Genomic DNA, 15,791 nt, shown 5'->3' with positions numbered 1-15,791 from the left:
CAATCTGAGGCTCGACTTCCTGACGGACCCTCCTCTCCAGCACCCCTGAATAGACCTTACCAGGGAGGCTGAGGAGTGTGATCCCTCTGTAGTTGGAACACACCCTCCGGTCCCCCTTTTTAAAAAGAGGGACTACCACCCCGGTCTGCCAATCCAGAGGCACTCTCCCTGTTGACCACGCGATGTTGCAGAGGCGTGTCAACCAGGACAGCCCCACAACATCCAGAGCCTTGAGGAACTCCGGGCGGATCTCATCCACCCCTGGGGCCTTGCCACCGAGGAGCTTTTTAACCACATCGGTGACTTCAACCACAGAGATAGGAGAGCCCACCTCAGAGTCCCCAGGCTCTGCTTCCTCCAAGGAAGGTGTGTTGGTGGAGTTGAGGAGGTCTTCGAAGTACTCTGCCCACCGGTTCACAACGTCCCGAGTCGAAGTCAGCAGCGCCCCATCCCCACTGTACACAGCGTTAGTGGTGCACTGCTTCCCCCTCCTGAGACGTCGGATGGTGGACCAGAATTTCCTCGAAGCCGTCCGGAAGTCAGCTTCCATGGCCTCACCGAACTCTTCCCACGCTCTGGTTTTTGCCTCGGCGACCACCGAAGCTGCGTTCCGTTTGGCCAGTCGATACCCGTCAGCTGCCTCTGGGGTCCCACAGGCCATAAAGGCTCGATAGGACTCCTTCTTCAGCTTGACGGCATCCCTTACTGCTGGTGTCCACCAGCGAGTACGGAGGTTGCCGCCACGACAGGCACCAACCACCTTACGGCCACAACTCACATTGGCCGCCTCAACAATAGAGGCACGGAATTATGGTCCACTCGGGCTCAATGTCCCCCGCCTCCCCCGGAACATGGGAAAAGCTCTGTCGGAGGTGGGAGTTGAAACTCCTTCTGACAGGGGATTCCGCCAGACGCTCCCAACAAACCCTCACAATGCGTTTGGGTCTGCCAGGACGGACCGGCATCTTTCCCCACCATCGGAGCCTACTCACCACCAGGTGGTGATCAGTTTACAGCTCTGCCCCTCTCTTCACCCGAGTTTCCAGAACATGCGGCCGCAAATCCGATGATACAACTACAAAGTCGATCATCGAACTGCGGCCTAGGGTGTCCTGGTGCCAAGTGCACATATGGACACCCTTATGTTTGAACAAGGTGTTCGTTATGGACAATCCGTGGCGAGCACAGAAGTCCAATAACAAAACACCACTCGAGTTCTGATCGGGGGGGGCCGTTCCTCCCAATCACGCCCTTCCAGGTCTCACTGTCATTGCCCACGTGAGCATTGAAGTCCCCCAGCAGAACAAGGGAGTCCCCAGCAGGAGTACTCTCCAGCACACCCTCCAAGGACTCCAAAAAGGGTGGGTATGCTGAGCTGCTGTTTGGTGCATATGCACAAACAACAGTCAGGACCCGTCCACCCACCCGAAGGCGGAGGGAGGCAACCCTCTCGTCTACCGGTGTGAACCCCAATGTACAGGCACTGAGCCGGGGGGCAATGAGTATGCCCACGCCTGCTCTGCGCCTCTCACCGTGAGCAACTCCAGAGTGGAAGAGAGTCCAACCCCTCTCGAGAGAACTGGTACCAGAACCTAGGCTGTGTGTGGAGGCAAGTCCGACTATATCCAGTCGGAAATTCTCTGCCTCACACACCAGCTCGGGCTCCTTCCCTGCCAGAGAGGTGACATTCCATGTCCCAAGAGCTAGCTTCTGCAGCCGAGGATCGGACCGCCAGGGTCCCCGCCTTTGGCTGCCGCCCAGCTCACATTGCACCCGACCCCTTTGGCCCCTCTCATGGGTGGTGAGCCGATGGGAAGGGGGACCCACGTATATTTAATGGTAATTTAAAAAATCTTAATTTAATATTCTTGGCATTACTCAAAAAAACAAAAAAAACATAATTTTGACATTCCTGCCTGATTATTTTTTAAGTAAAGTTTTATGCATTTTACAATATTTTACTTTTTGTTTTACTACCCAAAACATCCATAAGTGGTTCGAAAATGACCCACATTCATTTCACATGTAATTGGATGAAAACCTTTTAATAATAATAATAATAATACATTTTATTTGTGGGCGCCTTTCTAGAAACTCAAGGACACCTTACAACAAGCAGTTAAAATCACAAACACAATGTTAAAAACAGCATCAAATAAAATAAGAAAAAAATACAACAAAAAATAAATAAATAAAAATAATGGCTTTATGGTCCGAGTGAGTAGGCTTGTCTAAACAGATGTGTTTTGAGGCTGGATTTGAAATGTGTTAATGAGTCCGTATTACGAAGGTCAGCGGGGAGTGTGTTCCAGAGTTGGGGAGCAGAGCGACTGAAGGCTCTGTTTCCCATGGTGACGAGGCGAGCAGGGGGGACAGAGAGGAGGAGAGAGGAGGAAGAACGAAGAGAGCGGACAGGTGTAGGAATATGGATGAGGTCAGATAGGTATGGAGGGGCTAGGTTATGGATGGATTTGAATGTGAGGAGCAGGATTTTATATTGAATGCGGTGTAAAATGGGGAGCCAGTGGAGATGTTGGAGGACAGGTGTAATATGGTTTATGTATGGTGTGAGTGTGATAATGCGGGCGGCTGAATTTTGGACCAGCTGAAGCTTATGGAGGGTTTTTTTGAGGGAGACCGAGCAGGAGGGAATTACAGTAATCGAGTCGCGAGGTGACGAGGGTATGAACAAGTATAGCAGTGGACTGAGGAGTGAGAGAAGAGCGGAGCCGGTGAATGTTTCTAAGATGATAATATGCAGAACGAGTGATGTGGTTGATATGTGAGGTGAAGGAGAGGGTGCTATCAAGGATGACACCCAGACTCTTGACCTGAGGAGAGGGGGAGATGGAAGAGCTGTCAAAGGGAATGGAGAAATGGTCTATTTTGTTTAGGGTGGATTTGGTGCCAATGAGGAGGAGTTCAGTTTTATTGCTATTCAATTTGAGGAAGTTTGAGGTGAACCAAGATTTTAATTCCTGCAGGCAGTTGGTTAGGTAGGATGGTGGGAGTATGGTATTAGGTTTGGTAGAGATGTAGAGCTGGGTGTCATCCGCGTAGCAGTGAAAGTGAATGTGATGTTTCCTGAAGATATTACCAAGGGGGAGAAGATAGATTAGAAACAGCAAGGGACCAAGGACAGAACCCTGAGGAACACCTGAGGTGAGGGGAAAGGGGTGAGATCTAAAACATTTGAGCTGGATAAACTGGGTGCGGTCAGAAAGATAGGAGCGGAACCAGGATAGGGGGATGCTGGTGATGCCAATGGAGGAGAGTCTGTCGAGGAGGATGGAGTGAGAGATGGTGTCAAAGGCTGCACTGAGGTCAAGCAGGAGGAGGATGGCGAGTGAACCGGAGTCGACAGAGAGAAGAAGGTCATTGCATATTTTGAGGAGGGCAGTTTCGGTACTATGGAGGGGACGGAAGCCAGATTGAAATTGTTCGTAGAGGTTATTGGAGGAAAGATGGGTGTGAAGTTGAGCAGCTACTGTTTTTTCTAGAGGTTTGGAGATGAACGGGAGGTTTGATATGGGACGAAAGTTATTCAAGTCGGAGGGATCAGAGCCAGGTTTCTTCAGTATGGGAGTGACAGCAGCAGTTTTGAGATGGGAGGGTACAATGCCAGTAGAGAGGGAAGTTTGAATAATGTTAGTGATGAGAGGGGAGAGGGCCGGGATAGAAGCTTTGACTAGAACAGTAGGGAGAGGGTCAAGTTGACAAGTAGAGGATTTGGACTTCTGGATTAAGATGGAGATTTGATGGACAGATGGGGAGGTGAATGCAGAGAAGAGGTGTGTAGGAACCGGGGAGAATGGAGAAGGAGGGTTGGGAGCAGATGAAGGGGTGAGCTGCTGGTGGATAAATTGGATTTTGGATGTAAAAAATGAGGCCAGAGTATTACAAAAATCAGTGGAATAGAGATGTGAGGGAAGAGTGTCAGCAGGTTTGGTGAGTTTAGAAATGAGTGAAAAGAGTGATCTGGGGTTACCTTCATTGGAACTGATAAAACCAGAGTAGAAGATTGATTTGGCTTTGGATATTGAGTGCTTGTAATGGAGAAAGTGGGTAGTGTACATTTCTTTATGAATAGTGAGACCAGTTTTTCTGTATAATCTTTCAAGTTGACGGCCTTTTGATTTAAGTTGTCTGAGGGTAGGGGTAAACCAGGGTGCTGTTTGGTTGAAGGAGACAGTTCGGGTTTTGAGTGGGGCCAGGGTATTGAGAATGTTATGGAGGTTTGTATTGTAGTGTGTCAAAAACTCATCTGTTGTAAAAAGACAATCAGTACTGGGGAGGTTGTTGATAAGTGATTCTAAATTGTCCGGGTTAATCTCCTTGATTTTACGGAAATGTATAATGCGTTGTGGGTTGGATTTGAATATTTTACTTTTTGTTTTACTACCCAAAACATCCATAAGTGGTTCGAAAATGACCCACATTCATTTCACATGTAATTGGATGAAAACCTTTTATTCTTGTCAACTGTGACTTTCAGGAATGTATATTTATATTGGACCAGGACTGTTTACTGTTTGTAAGAGGTGACACTATTCTATATTCTACTACACCAGTTTCAATTTTTCTTGCCTTCATTGAACGCATCACATGCTAAATTGTGAGTTGCTACGCATTGCCAAGCGGAAAGAAGGAGCAGCAACAGCAAAGTCAACATTTCTCTCGTGTGAAGCTTTCCCACATTTGAAAGTAAAGAACAGAGCGAAACATGGTGGCAGCGCGTGTGTAGAAATTGGCGACGTGAAGAGGGGGTTGGACGAAACGCTAGCTCGTTAGCACGGAAGCTAACCGCGGACGTTAGCACGGAAGCTAACTGCGAACAGTCGCTACGCAGCTGGAACCCACCACCAGAGACCAACCAGCCGAACGCCAGCGAGCGTGAGGGAGCCGGCAAACCCACTTGCCACGTTAGAAACACCCAGCAGCAAGCCCACTGGACACGTCAAAAACTAGCATACAACCGGCTAGCAACGAGACCCGACAAAATGCCACCCAAACAGAAGCAAGACACAAAGCAGGATGAGGACTTCCTGACCCTCACTCAAGTAAACTAATTACTCCAGCAACAAAAAGAGCTTTTTACGGCGCTCTTGCAACAACAACAGGAACATTTCAAAGGATTTGTCAAGATGATAATAGACTCAACAAACTCACGACTTGACACTTTTACCAGGGAAGTCCAAGAAATAAAAACCAGCATCAACTTTACCCAAAAAGAGGTAGACGACATTAAAAAAAAATCGAATCTGTCAAACTGGCCATTCCAAAGACATGCAAACAGAATTCTACAAAATATGTGACGGCATGCTTGTATTAACAGACAAGATGGACTACTTGGAAGGACAGTCAAGAAGAAACAACTTGGTAATTGATGGAATTGAGGAAAAACCGGGAGAAACGTGGACTGAAACAGAGGAAAAAGTTCAAAAGATCCTCAAGGAGAAGCTGCTGATACAGGGGCAAATTGAGGTGGAGAGAGCTCACCGCACAGGAAGACAAGAACCTGGAAGACCTCGACCGAGGCCAGTTGTGGTGAAATTTCTAAAGTACAAGGACAGATCAAGGATCCTACAAAAAGCAAAATACTTAAAAGGCTCCAACATCCACATCAACGAAGACTTTACAGATGCCGTACGACAAAAAAGAAAAGAGCTCCTCCCAAAATTAAAAGCTGCACGTGACAGAGGGGAAACTGCCTACTTAAGACATGACAAACTTATCGTCCACCCCCGCACCAGTACTCCAACACAACAGGCTTGAGTTCAACACCATCAAGCAGCATACTGAGAATTGTTTACCACCCGACGATAAAAACTCTGACCCTACTGAAGCAGGAAATTCACATACCAAAAAACATGGACTTCGAACTCTTTGATGACCCTTCCAACCCTTTGATGACTTCCAACCCTACTGACCACAAGACATTTGACCCTGAGAACAACTTGGACCCGGAAAATAACTTTTCAAGACCGACCGACAGCGAGGGAGCCAACGACGACCGACCGTGAGGGAGCCAGTGATGACCGCGAGGAAGCCAGCGACGACCGCAGGGAAGCCAGCGACCGCGAGGAAGCCGGGAGACAACCAGCCAGCGACCACCGCAAGGGAGCCAGAGACGACCGAGAGGAAACCAGCGACGACTGCAGGGGAGCCAGCGACCGCGAGGGAGCCGGGAGACAGCGAGCCTGAGGGAGCCGGGAGACAACCAGCCAGCGCGCGTGAGAGAGCCGGGAGGCAGCCAGCCAGCGAGCGTGAGGGAGTCGGCGACGACCGCAAGGGAGCCAGCGACCACGAGGGACCCAGGAGACGTCCAGCCAGCAACCGCGAGGGAGCCAGTGATGACGGCGAGAGAGCGAGCGACGACAGCGAGGGAACCAACGACGACCGCGAGGGAGCCAGCGACGACCGCGTGGGAGCGGGAAATTCACATCCCAAAAACATGGACTTCCAACCCTTTGAAGGTATTGACTATAAGCCATTCGATCCCGAGAACAATTTGGACCCAGACAATAACTTCTTCAAGAACAAACAAAGGGTAACAAACTCTGACTATTACCTGGATGAACAATTCAACACTAATATAAAATTGGAAAATGCACTTTCAGTAATACACTTAAACAGTAGAAGTCTCTATAAAAACTTCACAAAAATCAAAGAATACCTGACTAAATTCAATAAATTTACAATAATTGCCATATCAGAAACTTGGCTTGATGAAGATAAAACAACTGAAATGGAAATAGAAGGTTATGAAATGTTTGCAACTAATAGGGAAAACAAAAAAGGAGGGGGGGTTGCAATATATGTAGACAAAGCACTTAAATGCAGTAAAATCGAGAGATTGACAAACACAATAGAAAACCTAATGGAATGTCTAACCATTGAAATACATAATAAAAAGGCATCAAATATCATCATAAGTTGCATCTATAGGACACCGGGATCATGTATTGACACATTCAATAAAAAACTAACAGATATGCCCAGTTACTACAACGATAAGAAAACACGAATATGTGGTGACTTTAACATTGACTTATTAAACCCAAATAGACACAAAAAAAAACAACTGACTTCATAAATACTATGTACAGCAACAGCTTTTTCCCAGTAATCCTGAAACCTAGCAGAATAACAGTTGACACGGCCACATTAATAGATAACATATTTATAAATAAGATTGATCATAAAATGGAAAGTGGACTTCTCATTAATGACATAAGTGACCACCGACCTGTCTTTGCAGTTTTTCATAATTCTTTTGATAGAAAAGCTAAGTCAACAACTCACATAACAGAAATAAGACTAAGAACCCAACGCTCCATCGATGCTTTTAAGCAAGACCTAGAAAAACAAAACTGGACCGAGGTCTACTCAAACGAAGACCCAAATACAGCCTTTGAAGTATTTCAGTCTACCATAATCTCCTTATATGATAAACATTTTCCATTAACTAAAGTCTCCAAAAAGTATAAAGACCCAAGTAAGCCATGGATAACGAAAGGCATAGAAAACGCATGTAAAAAGAAAAACAATTTATATAAATTGTTTTTAAAATTGAGAACTGAAGAAGCAGAAAAAAAATATAAGACCTATAAAAATAAACTAGTAAATATTATAAGAACAAGTAAAACAGATCATTATCATGCACTACTAGAGCAGAATAAAAGTAATACACAAGAAATATGGAAAATACTTAACCAAGTAATCAGAAATAGTCCTAAAATAATGGATTATCCAGAGTATTTTATCAAAGGCAAAAATACTATTTTGGAAAAAACTGCAGAAATAGCAACTGAATTTAATGAGTATTTTGTCAACATCGGCAGTAACCTAGCAAAACAAATTCCTGATCCAACAAATTTGTTTGAAATAGATAGATACGTAGAAAAAAACTCCTCCACGATGTTCCTTACTGCTGTAAAACAAGAAGAAGTATCAAATATTATAAAAACTTTTAAAAATAAAAAGTCAACTGATTGCTTTAATATTGATATGACAATAATAAAGCAGATTATAGAATATGTAGTGTGACCTTTCACGCACATATGCAACCTGTCATTCAAAGCTGGTATCTTTCCATCAAAAATGAAAATTGCTAAAGTTATTCCAATCTATAAAAGTTGAGAAAGACATCTGTTTACAAATTATAGACCAATATCACTACTACCACAATTTTCAAAAATATTAGAAAAACTATTTTCTCGCAGACTTGATAGCTTTATACAAAAGCATGCACTGTTAAGTGAGAATCAATATGGCTTCAGGGAAAAACGGACCACCTCAATGGCAGTTATGGAGTTTGTGGAAGCAATAGCCACTAATATAGACAACAAAGAATTTACTGTTGGGGTTTTCCTAGATCTAAAAAAAGCTTTTGACAATATATCACAGTATATTATTGAAAAAACAGGAAAGATATGGCATTAAAGGTGTAGCTTATACATGGATAAAAAGTTATTTAGAAAACAGATATCAGTACGTGCAGCTCAACATTAAAAAAAACGAATCAACTGAAAATCACTCATGGAGTTCCTCAGGGGTCAGTGCTTGGTCCAAAACTATTCATCTTATATATAAATGATATCTGCAAGGTCTCAAAACAATTTAAATGTGTCCTATTTGCTGATGATACAACTTTCTACTGTTCTGGAATAAATCTGAAACAGCTCCTGACAACCGTAGAAAACGAATTAAACAAATTAAAAAACTGGTTCGACAGAAATAAATTGTCACTTAACCTGAAAAAATCGAAGTTAAATGTTTTTGGCACAAGACCAATCAAACACCAAGCTAAAATTATGGTAAACTCAATTGAGATAGAAAGAGCGTATGAAACCAAGTTTCTCGGATTAGTAATAGAATCAAAACTATGTTGGAAGCCACATATCGATAACGTAAAAAGAAAAATAGCCAAAACCGTAGGGATCCTCTACAAAACCAAGGAAGTGCTAAATAAGAGATCTTTGTACACATTATACACTTCATTATTATTACCATATATGACCTACTGTGTGGAAATATGGGGAAATGCCTGCAAAACAAACACACTCCCTATTCTAAAACTACAAAAAAAAAGCAATTCGAATTATTAATAGATCAAAATATACGGAACCCACAAATCCACTATTTATCAAATTAAATACGATGACATTTTATGACCTGGTTGACTTTAAAATCGCCCAATTAATGTACAAAGCACACAATAACCTGCTCTGCCAAAACATTCAGAAGTTTTTCGAAATTCGAGAAAGCAGCTATGATTTAAGAGGTACCAACTTATTCAAAAAACTCAAAACAAGAACAACCATCAAGCAAAGAAGTGTATCTGTCAAAGGTGTTAATCTGTGGAATAATTTCGAAACGGACCTGAAAATGAGTAAATCGCTTGCTGAGTTCAAAAACAAATTTAAAAAAATAGTACAAACAACCTACATCAATCAGAGTTAAAATGATAAATTCTAAACATTAAATATAATGATAAATCAGAACTAAGTTGATAAATAGAGAAAGGTATTGAAATATCCATTATGAATACAAGAGAAAATTGACACAAGAGTGCCAGGGTGTGGATGTATATAATCCCGATACAAACCAAAAGTTGTAAAAATATCACGGTTAAGGGTAAAGTATGAGCCTTAATGGAGACTTCTTTCTTCTTACTTTTTTTCTTTTCTGATTGATATAAAAATGATTTATTAGATATAAACACATAACGGGGTAGGACTAGATAAGTTTTTTACTTCTTCCTACTCCCTTGAACATAATAACTGTGTTGAATGAAGACTGATTTCTTTCTTTTTACTATTTTATCTACCTTATTTTCTGTCAAATTATTACTGTATATGTTTTATGTTCAATAAACAACAACAACAACAACAACAACTTTCAAAAACCAACACAGTGAAATATTAATTTCAATTTGGACCTAAAAATAAGTCTGTAGATCAATCGAGACTATTGTGTAAGAGTATACGATCTTATGAACATGTATCAACAGAATCGGCAAATTTACAGACAGCTTATATTTTTCTATATTTACTGTGTGTGTAGGAGTGTGTCAATCATGACTATTGTGTGAAAATGACGGTTATCAGGTATCAAACTCAATTCGCCAACGTTATTGTGTGCCGGTGTGTGGTTTCTATCTATATGTGTATCTGTTTGAAAGTTTGTAGCGAGAAGAGCACGAAAGACACTGCATATTTTTCTCTGCGTGCATGCCTGCTTCTATTTATATAGAGTACCAAGAGTATATGTTGATCAATGCTTGACTGTTTGGCATTCAAATCATCTACAATTATTCAATGTTTCATGGCTGCTAAGTATAAAACAGAAATGGTCCGACACATTGTATCTAAAAAGGAAGCGACGGGATTGAACTCTAAATCGGAAATATCTGACACTGAGCACCCAGACTGTAAGCCAGGTGGATGGTCAATGCCTCCACCTGAAAATGCAAATGCTCAATGAATGAAAAATAAAAGTAGTCCAAACATTTATATTTTGTATAAAACAAATGATTCTTCAAAGCCAAATGGTGTAAACCCCGTTGATTCTTTACCACACTTTGTATCAGTACTCTGCTATGACTATAGATACATGTTTCATGGATCAACAATTTAACTTGACATAACGTGCGAGGTTTTAGAGCAATTATTCTTTTGTAGCAGGCCTACCTCACACACCTCGTGGTTAAGGATACGTCCAGGCACCACAGGCTTCCTGTTGACCAGTGCAAAGGACAATTCTGTCTGCAAGAACACGGCAGAGGCCTTGATAATGTGTTGTCCAAAGCGCAGGGTCGACATGTCAAATTCACTGCAAAGCCTGAAGAGATGCAGAGAAAGCAGGTGTCAGTAATGTCATATGTTGGATAAAATCATGATGCTGTCCACCACTGTACACTGAAAATGGATATGTGGCGACCATCATATTAAAAAACAAACAAACAATCTATTTCATCATGCAGTTCAGTATACCAATGCTATGTACTATGGTGTATGACCAATCTGCAGTGAATTATTGTATGTAGAAGTGACTACAATGTTTTAAAAGGACAAGAGGAACATTTCTAAGAAATTTTATTCACCTTCGTTACAATATTGTACCGTATTTTCCGCACGAAAAGACACTGGATTATGAGGCGCACCTTCAATGAATGGCTATTTTGTCCATTTTTTTCATACATTTGACGCTTCGTATTAAAAGGCGCAATCTCCAATGCCTCCACTAGATGGTGCTACGCTCCTTCCATTCAACTCGAGAGGCGTCTGTTCAACTTGAGAGGCGTTTATGACCGCCTCTGAAAAATGTAAATGAACTATTATTGTACTTAAATGAAACTACGAAAATTGAAAATAATGCATCTAAACAAAAAGTCAAGCGAGGAAATCACAACATAAATTCTATATCCCCCCTACAGAATTTATTTTGTAGGGGGGATATAGGGACTGACCAACAGTACCAATTACGAAAAAAAAAAAATTATTAACCTGACCAAATTTTGACAGAGAAGGTTTCGGCCAAGCCACGCCACATATACCAGTGTTGGGCGGTGAGTTTGGGACCGAGGCCATCAGTGAGTATTTTGTGACCTAATCCACATCTTAAAATAAAAAATAAATAAAAAACACAATCAAACAATTTCGTTGTTCACGCTGTGGAGCATGTTACAAAACTGTTACGAAAATCAACCTTGCAGATTCACGGACAATTGTCTATAATCGTCTCCCATTGAAGCACTCTCACCCGCACATTTCGATACAAAAGAGGCTGATGTATGGCATTCAAGAAGAGCATTTCACGTATTTGAGGATACACCAAAAGTTACCTTTATCTTCTAATACATCACCTGAACAACCCCAAACCTCAACAGTAGAATATAGTACTTCACAATCAATTTTTATCAAGGTAAAAACTTTCGTAAAATTTATTACATCATACTAACCACAGATGCTAATGAAGATGTGGGAGCTTCTGTGTATGCTCACTTCCATTCATACATATTACTCACCCATCCAAAAAAAAAAAAAAAACTTCTTGAAACAAGCCACTCAGCAAAGCAGTGTTGGTTGAACTAGCCACACTAAGTAATTTTTTTTTCTTGCAAAGTGCACCTTGAAAGTGAATTTTTAATCTTGGTCTGATAGCATCCGCAACCATTAATCTCCCGCCAATACACATGGAGCTCAACCAGTCAGAAATGATATTTGCCGAACGAATGAGAAACTCACACATCACGTAAGAAGACGAAAAGAGGTGAATCTTCGATTTGAGTGGCTAAAAGAAAAATCCGTTCTCATGGTGTGAGTGTTGCCAATGCCTGCACTTAAAGTTCTTGAGGCATTGGATTCAACATGTGCATTGAAATACAATAATATGTTCATTGAAATGCCTCTATCAACGTCTCCTACATTAAAAAAAAAACAAAACTGAAGAATGAAATATGTTTCCATGCATTTATTTCTGGGCTCTTAGATACTTTCATATTATTTAGAGTGTAAGTCTGCCTAGTTTATACAGTAGTTTTTGGTTCTATTTGAAAATGCACCGAACAATTACATCTAAAAATATTGAGGCCACAGTATCATGCGAACAGAAGTTACAAGGCTGAATGTCTTATCATCTTCCTTGTCTTTATTTTTAGTTGATATACACAATTTAATACACCATACATCTTTATTTATACAGCGCTTTTACATTAAAGAATTCCAGCTGGAAGCCACGGGTGTCCATTTCTCCATCTCTCCCTGCTGCAACACACCTGATTCAAATGATCAGCTCATCAGAAAGCTCTGCAGAACCCTGGTAATGATCCTGATCATTTGAATCCGGTGTGTCGCAGCAGGGAAAGATGGAAAATATCCATGATAACGGCCTTTGAGGACCGGAGTGTGACACCTGTTGCTTACAGCCTCAATTCTTCTGAGATCAGTGACTAGTCGACTAGAAAAATAATCGTTAGGGGTAACCTTGTTTGAGAATTATCATTGCACAGCCTACACGAACTGGATATGTGCTTAACATTAAGCTATGTTAGTCACGTGACAGACGTTTAACTTGCCAGGGAATGCAGAAGATGAAATCTGAATTAGAAACGTGTTTGTTCCTGCATGTGTTTGCGTATGTGTGTGTGTGTGTGGGGGGGGGGGGGGTATAATCTCCACCGTTCTCACTGAACCCCTCGCCATGCCCTTACCACCCCAGGTAAAACTGTCTACAACTGCCAGTGATTAAGAATACAGGATTTTAACGACACACAAGTATACAGAGACTGATTACACACAGAAAAAAAAGTCTTTCTTAGGTAGAAGCTGACAAATAAACTTTAGTGCAGAAAATGAGGATACAAGACATTATCAATCAATCAATCAAACTTAACTATATGGGGAAAGTCATGTGACATCTCAGTGGAGCCTGTGGTTTTCCTGTGCTTTGTATTCCAGTATAAATATGCTCGCTCAGCATTTCTGTGTGTGTCTACGTTTATGTTCCACAAGCTACACAAGTTCTTTGCTCAGAGCCTTGCCTCTTGCTTTTTTGCGACATTCTTCCAGAAGAGCCCATGTTATTCTATTTTTAATTAGAATTGTTCTTGACTTACACTATAATAGAGTACACCTGTAAAAGCTTTCCTTATCATCACAAAAGACCACAAATAGACACCTGCTCCAATCTGCTGTTGACTAAAACATCCCCATTACTTTTTGCTGAAGTGCGGTAATATATGTTAAAGTTTCATATAGAAGCTGATTTTGTTTGTTTGTTTGTGGGCGCCATGGTGGGCCACTGGTGAGCACATCCACCTCACAGTGCAGAGGCGCAGGGTTCGTTTCCGGCTCCGGCCTTCCTGTGTGGCGTTTGGATGTTCTCCGCCTGCCTGCATGGGTTTTCTCCCTCTGGTGTCCTCCCACATCTCAAATAACATGCATGGCAGGTTAATGGAACACTCTAAATTGTCTCTAAATGTGATCGGAAATGGTTGTTTGCCTGTGTGTGCCCTACGATTGGCTGGCAACTAGTTCAGGGTGTACTCACTAAAGTCAAAAATGTGAGAATACAAAGCAAAATAAAGTATTTGTTTGCACTCAGGGCATCATTGGAAAAGACAGCTTCCTCCAAACTGTCCTGTTCTGAATAATTCATGTCCGGAAAAAAATTAAAAAACCCGCACAGTTGTCGGTCTCTAACCAAGAGGGCTCCCGGGGCTCCCAGTTGGAGTGCACATCGGTACTCAAGAGGATAAGGAGGTTTGTGATGGACACGTGGGAAGTCTTAACAGAAAAAAATAAGGCCTAACTTCAAAGTCCATCCAGTAGCCTTGGAAGGCCCATGTTGCAATGCACTGGTCTTAGCACAAAAACCGAAGGAATCCACTATAGATCAAATGTGTACTCACCATGTGTGAATACAGATGATGATGTTCATTAAGACAGCAAATGCTCTCCAAGATCACGTAACTCTCATCAAAGAAACTTAAGAGTCACCCTTTCACTGGTTTCTGAGAAATACTTAAAAACGAACAAAGGCCTCCAATGAATTCCCACATTGCTTCTGTGAGAGGGCAGTGAATGTTCAAAGTCAGCAAAATTGACTTTTAGCATGGTCAAACTGAATGCCACCTGGACCCCAAGTATCGCGCACCAAACAGGCCAAAATGAAATACATACAGTACATAACTAAATAGGGCGGCCCGGTAGTCCAGTGGTTAGCACGTCGGCTTCACAGTGCAGAGGTACCGGGTTCGATTCCAGCTCCGGCCTCCCTGTGTGGAGTTTGCATGTTCTCCCCGGGCCTGCATGGGTTTTCTCCGGGGGCTCCGGTTTCCTCCCACATTCCAAAAAACATGCATGTCAGGCTGATTGGACGCTCTAAATTGTCCCTGGGTGTGAGTGTGGGCGTGGATGGTTGTTCGTCTCTGTGTGCCCTGCGATTGGCTGGCAACTAATTCAGGGTGTCCCCCGCCTACTGCCCGGAGATGGCACCATCACCCCCCGCGACCCTAGTGAGGATCAAGCGGTTCGGAAAATGGATGGATGGACATAACTAAATAAATCAATGCATGTCATGTCATCAATTTTTTTATTCCATTATGCATTTATTTATTTTGATGTGTTCGTCACTGTTTATTTCAAAAGTTATTTTAACATTTAATGAATAATTTCAACCTTCCATTATTTATGTATTTATTTCCTTTTTTTCACTGCACCTGTGCATCATGAAATAATTTCATCTGCTCAAAAGATAAAGGAGTAATTATCTGAAAATATTGCCAAAAAAATCCCTCATTAGAGGTGTCTGACAGTGTTCAGATAAATACTCAGACACTACTGCCCCATGAGTTCAATTTTTTGGCCTGTTATCAAAATTGGGTGCATAATAATTTACGAGAGTCCAGGTCTCCGAGTATGTTTGACAGTTCAATGTGTCCGTTATAGTTTTGTCAATTGTTATGGGGTGACCTTATTTATTTAAAAGACCCACCCCCCTAGCTTTGGAGGTAAAAGATGATGTGACCTGACCCAGCCAATCCTTTCTCAATTTCTAATGTTCCATTGTCTCCAAATGGGTTTCTTGTATAAGGGCAATCAACTCAAAAAACTCTTTTCCGCCTGACAGACCCATTCAGCCCAATCACATTAAAACTGACAAATTTCACCACTCAACTCGTCAAAATTTAACACAGATATTGAACAAGGCATATTCATATTTCCCCACCATTATCGGGTAATTATGAAGTGCAGACAAGATAAAAGAAAAATAAGAAAAGGAAA

At 41.9% G+C, this 15,791-nt stretch overlaps 1 protein-coding gene across 5 annotated transcripts in view; it reads right to left on the bottom strand.

The window, feature by feature from the left end:
• fhit (fragile histidine triad diadenosine triphosphatase) overlaps positions 1–15,791 on the bottom strand; it is a 214,057-nt gene that overhangs the window by 163,939 nt on the left and 34,327 nt on the right. For all 5 annotated transcript variants that reach the window (XM_086117877.1, XM_086117874.1, XM_086117875.1 and 2 more), the window contains exon 4: positions 10,721–10,845. In XM_086117877.1, coding sequence (XP_085974003.1) covers positions 10,721–10,826 — 106 coding nt within the window. In that variant the 5' untranslated portion in view covers positions 10,827–10,845. The remainder of the gene's footprint in view (positions 1–10,720; positions 10,846–15,791) is intronic.

The sequence above is a fragment of the Hippocampus guttulatus genome, chromosome 8, assembly GCF_054856545.1.
Source record: "Hippocampus guttulatus isolate MCC_2025c chromosome 8, RoL_Hgut_1.0, whole genome shotgun sequence".
In the NCBI taxonomy this organism is placed as follows: domain Eukaryota; kingdom Metazoa; phylum Chordata; class Actinopteri; order Syngnathiformes; family Syngnathidae; genus Hippocampus; species Hippocampus guttulatus.
The sequence above is the reverse complement of the archived record's forward strand: the minus strand, read 5'-3'. Positions and strand labels throughout refer to the sequence as shown.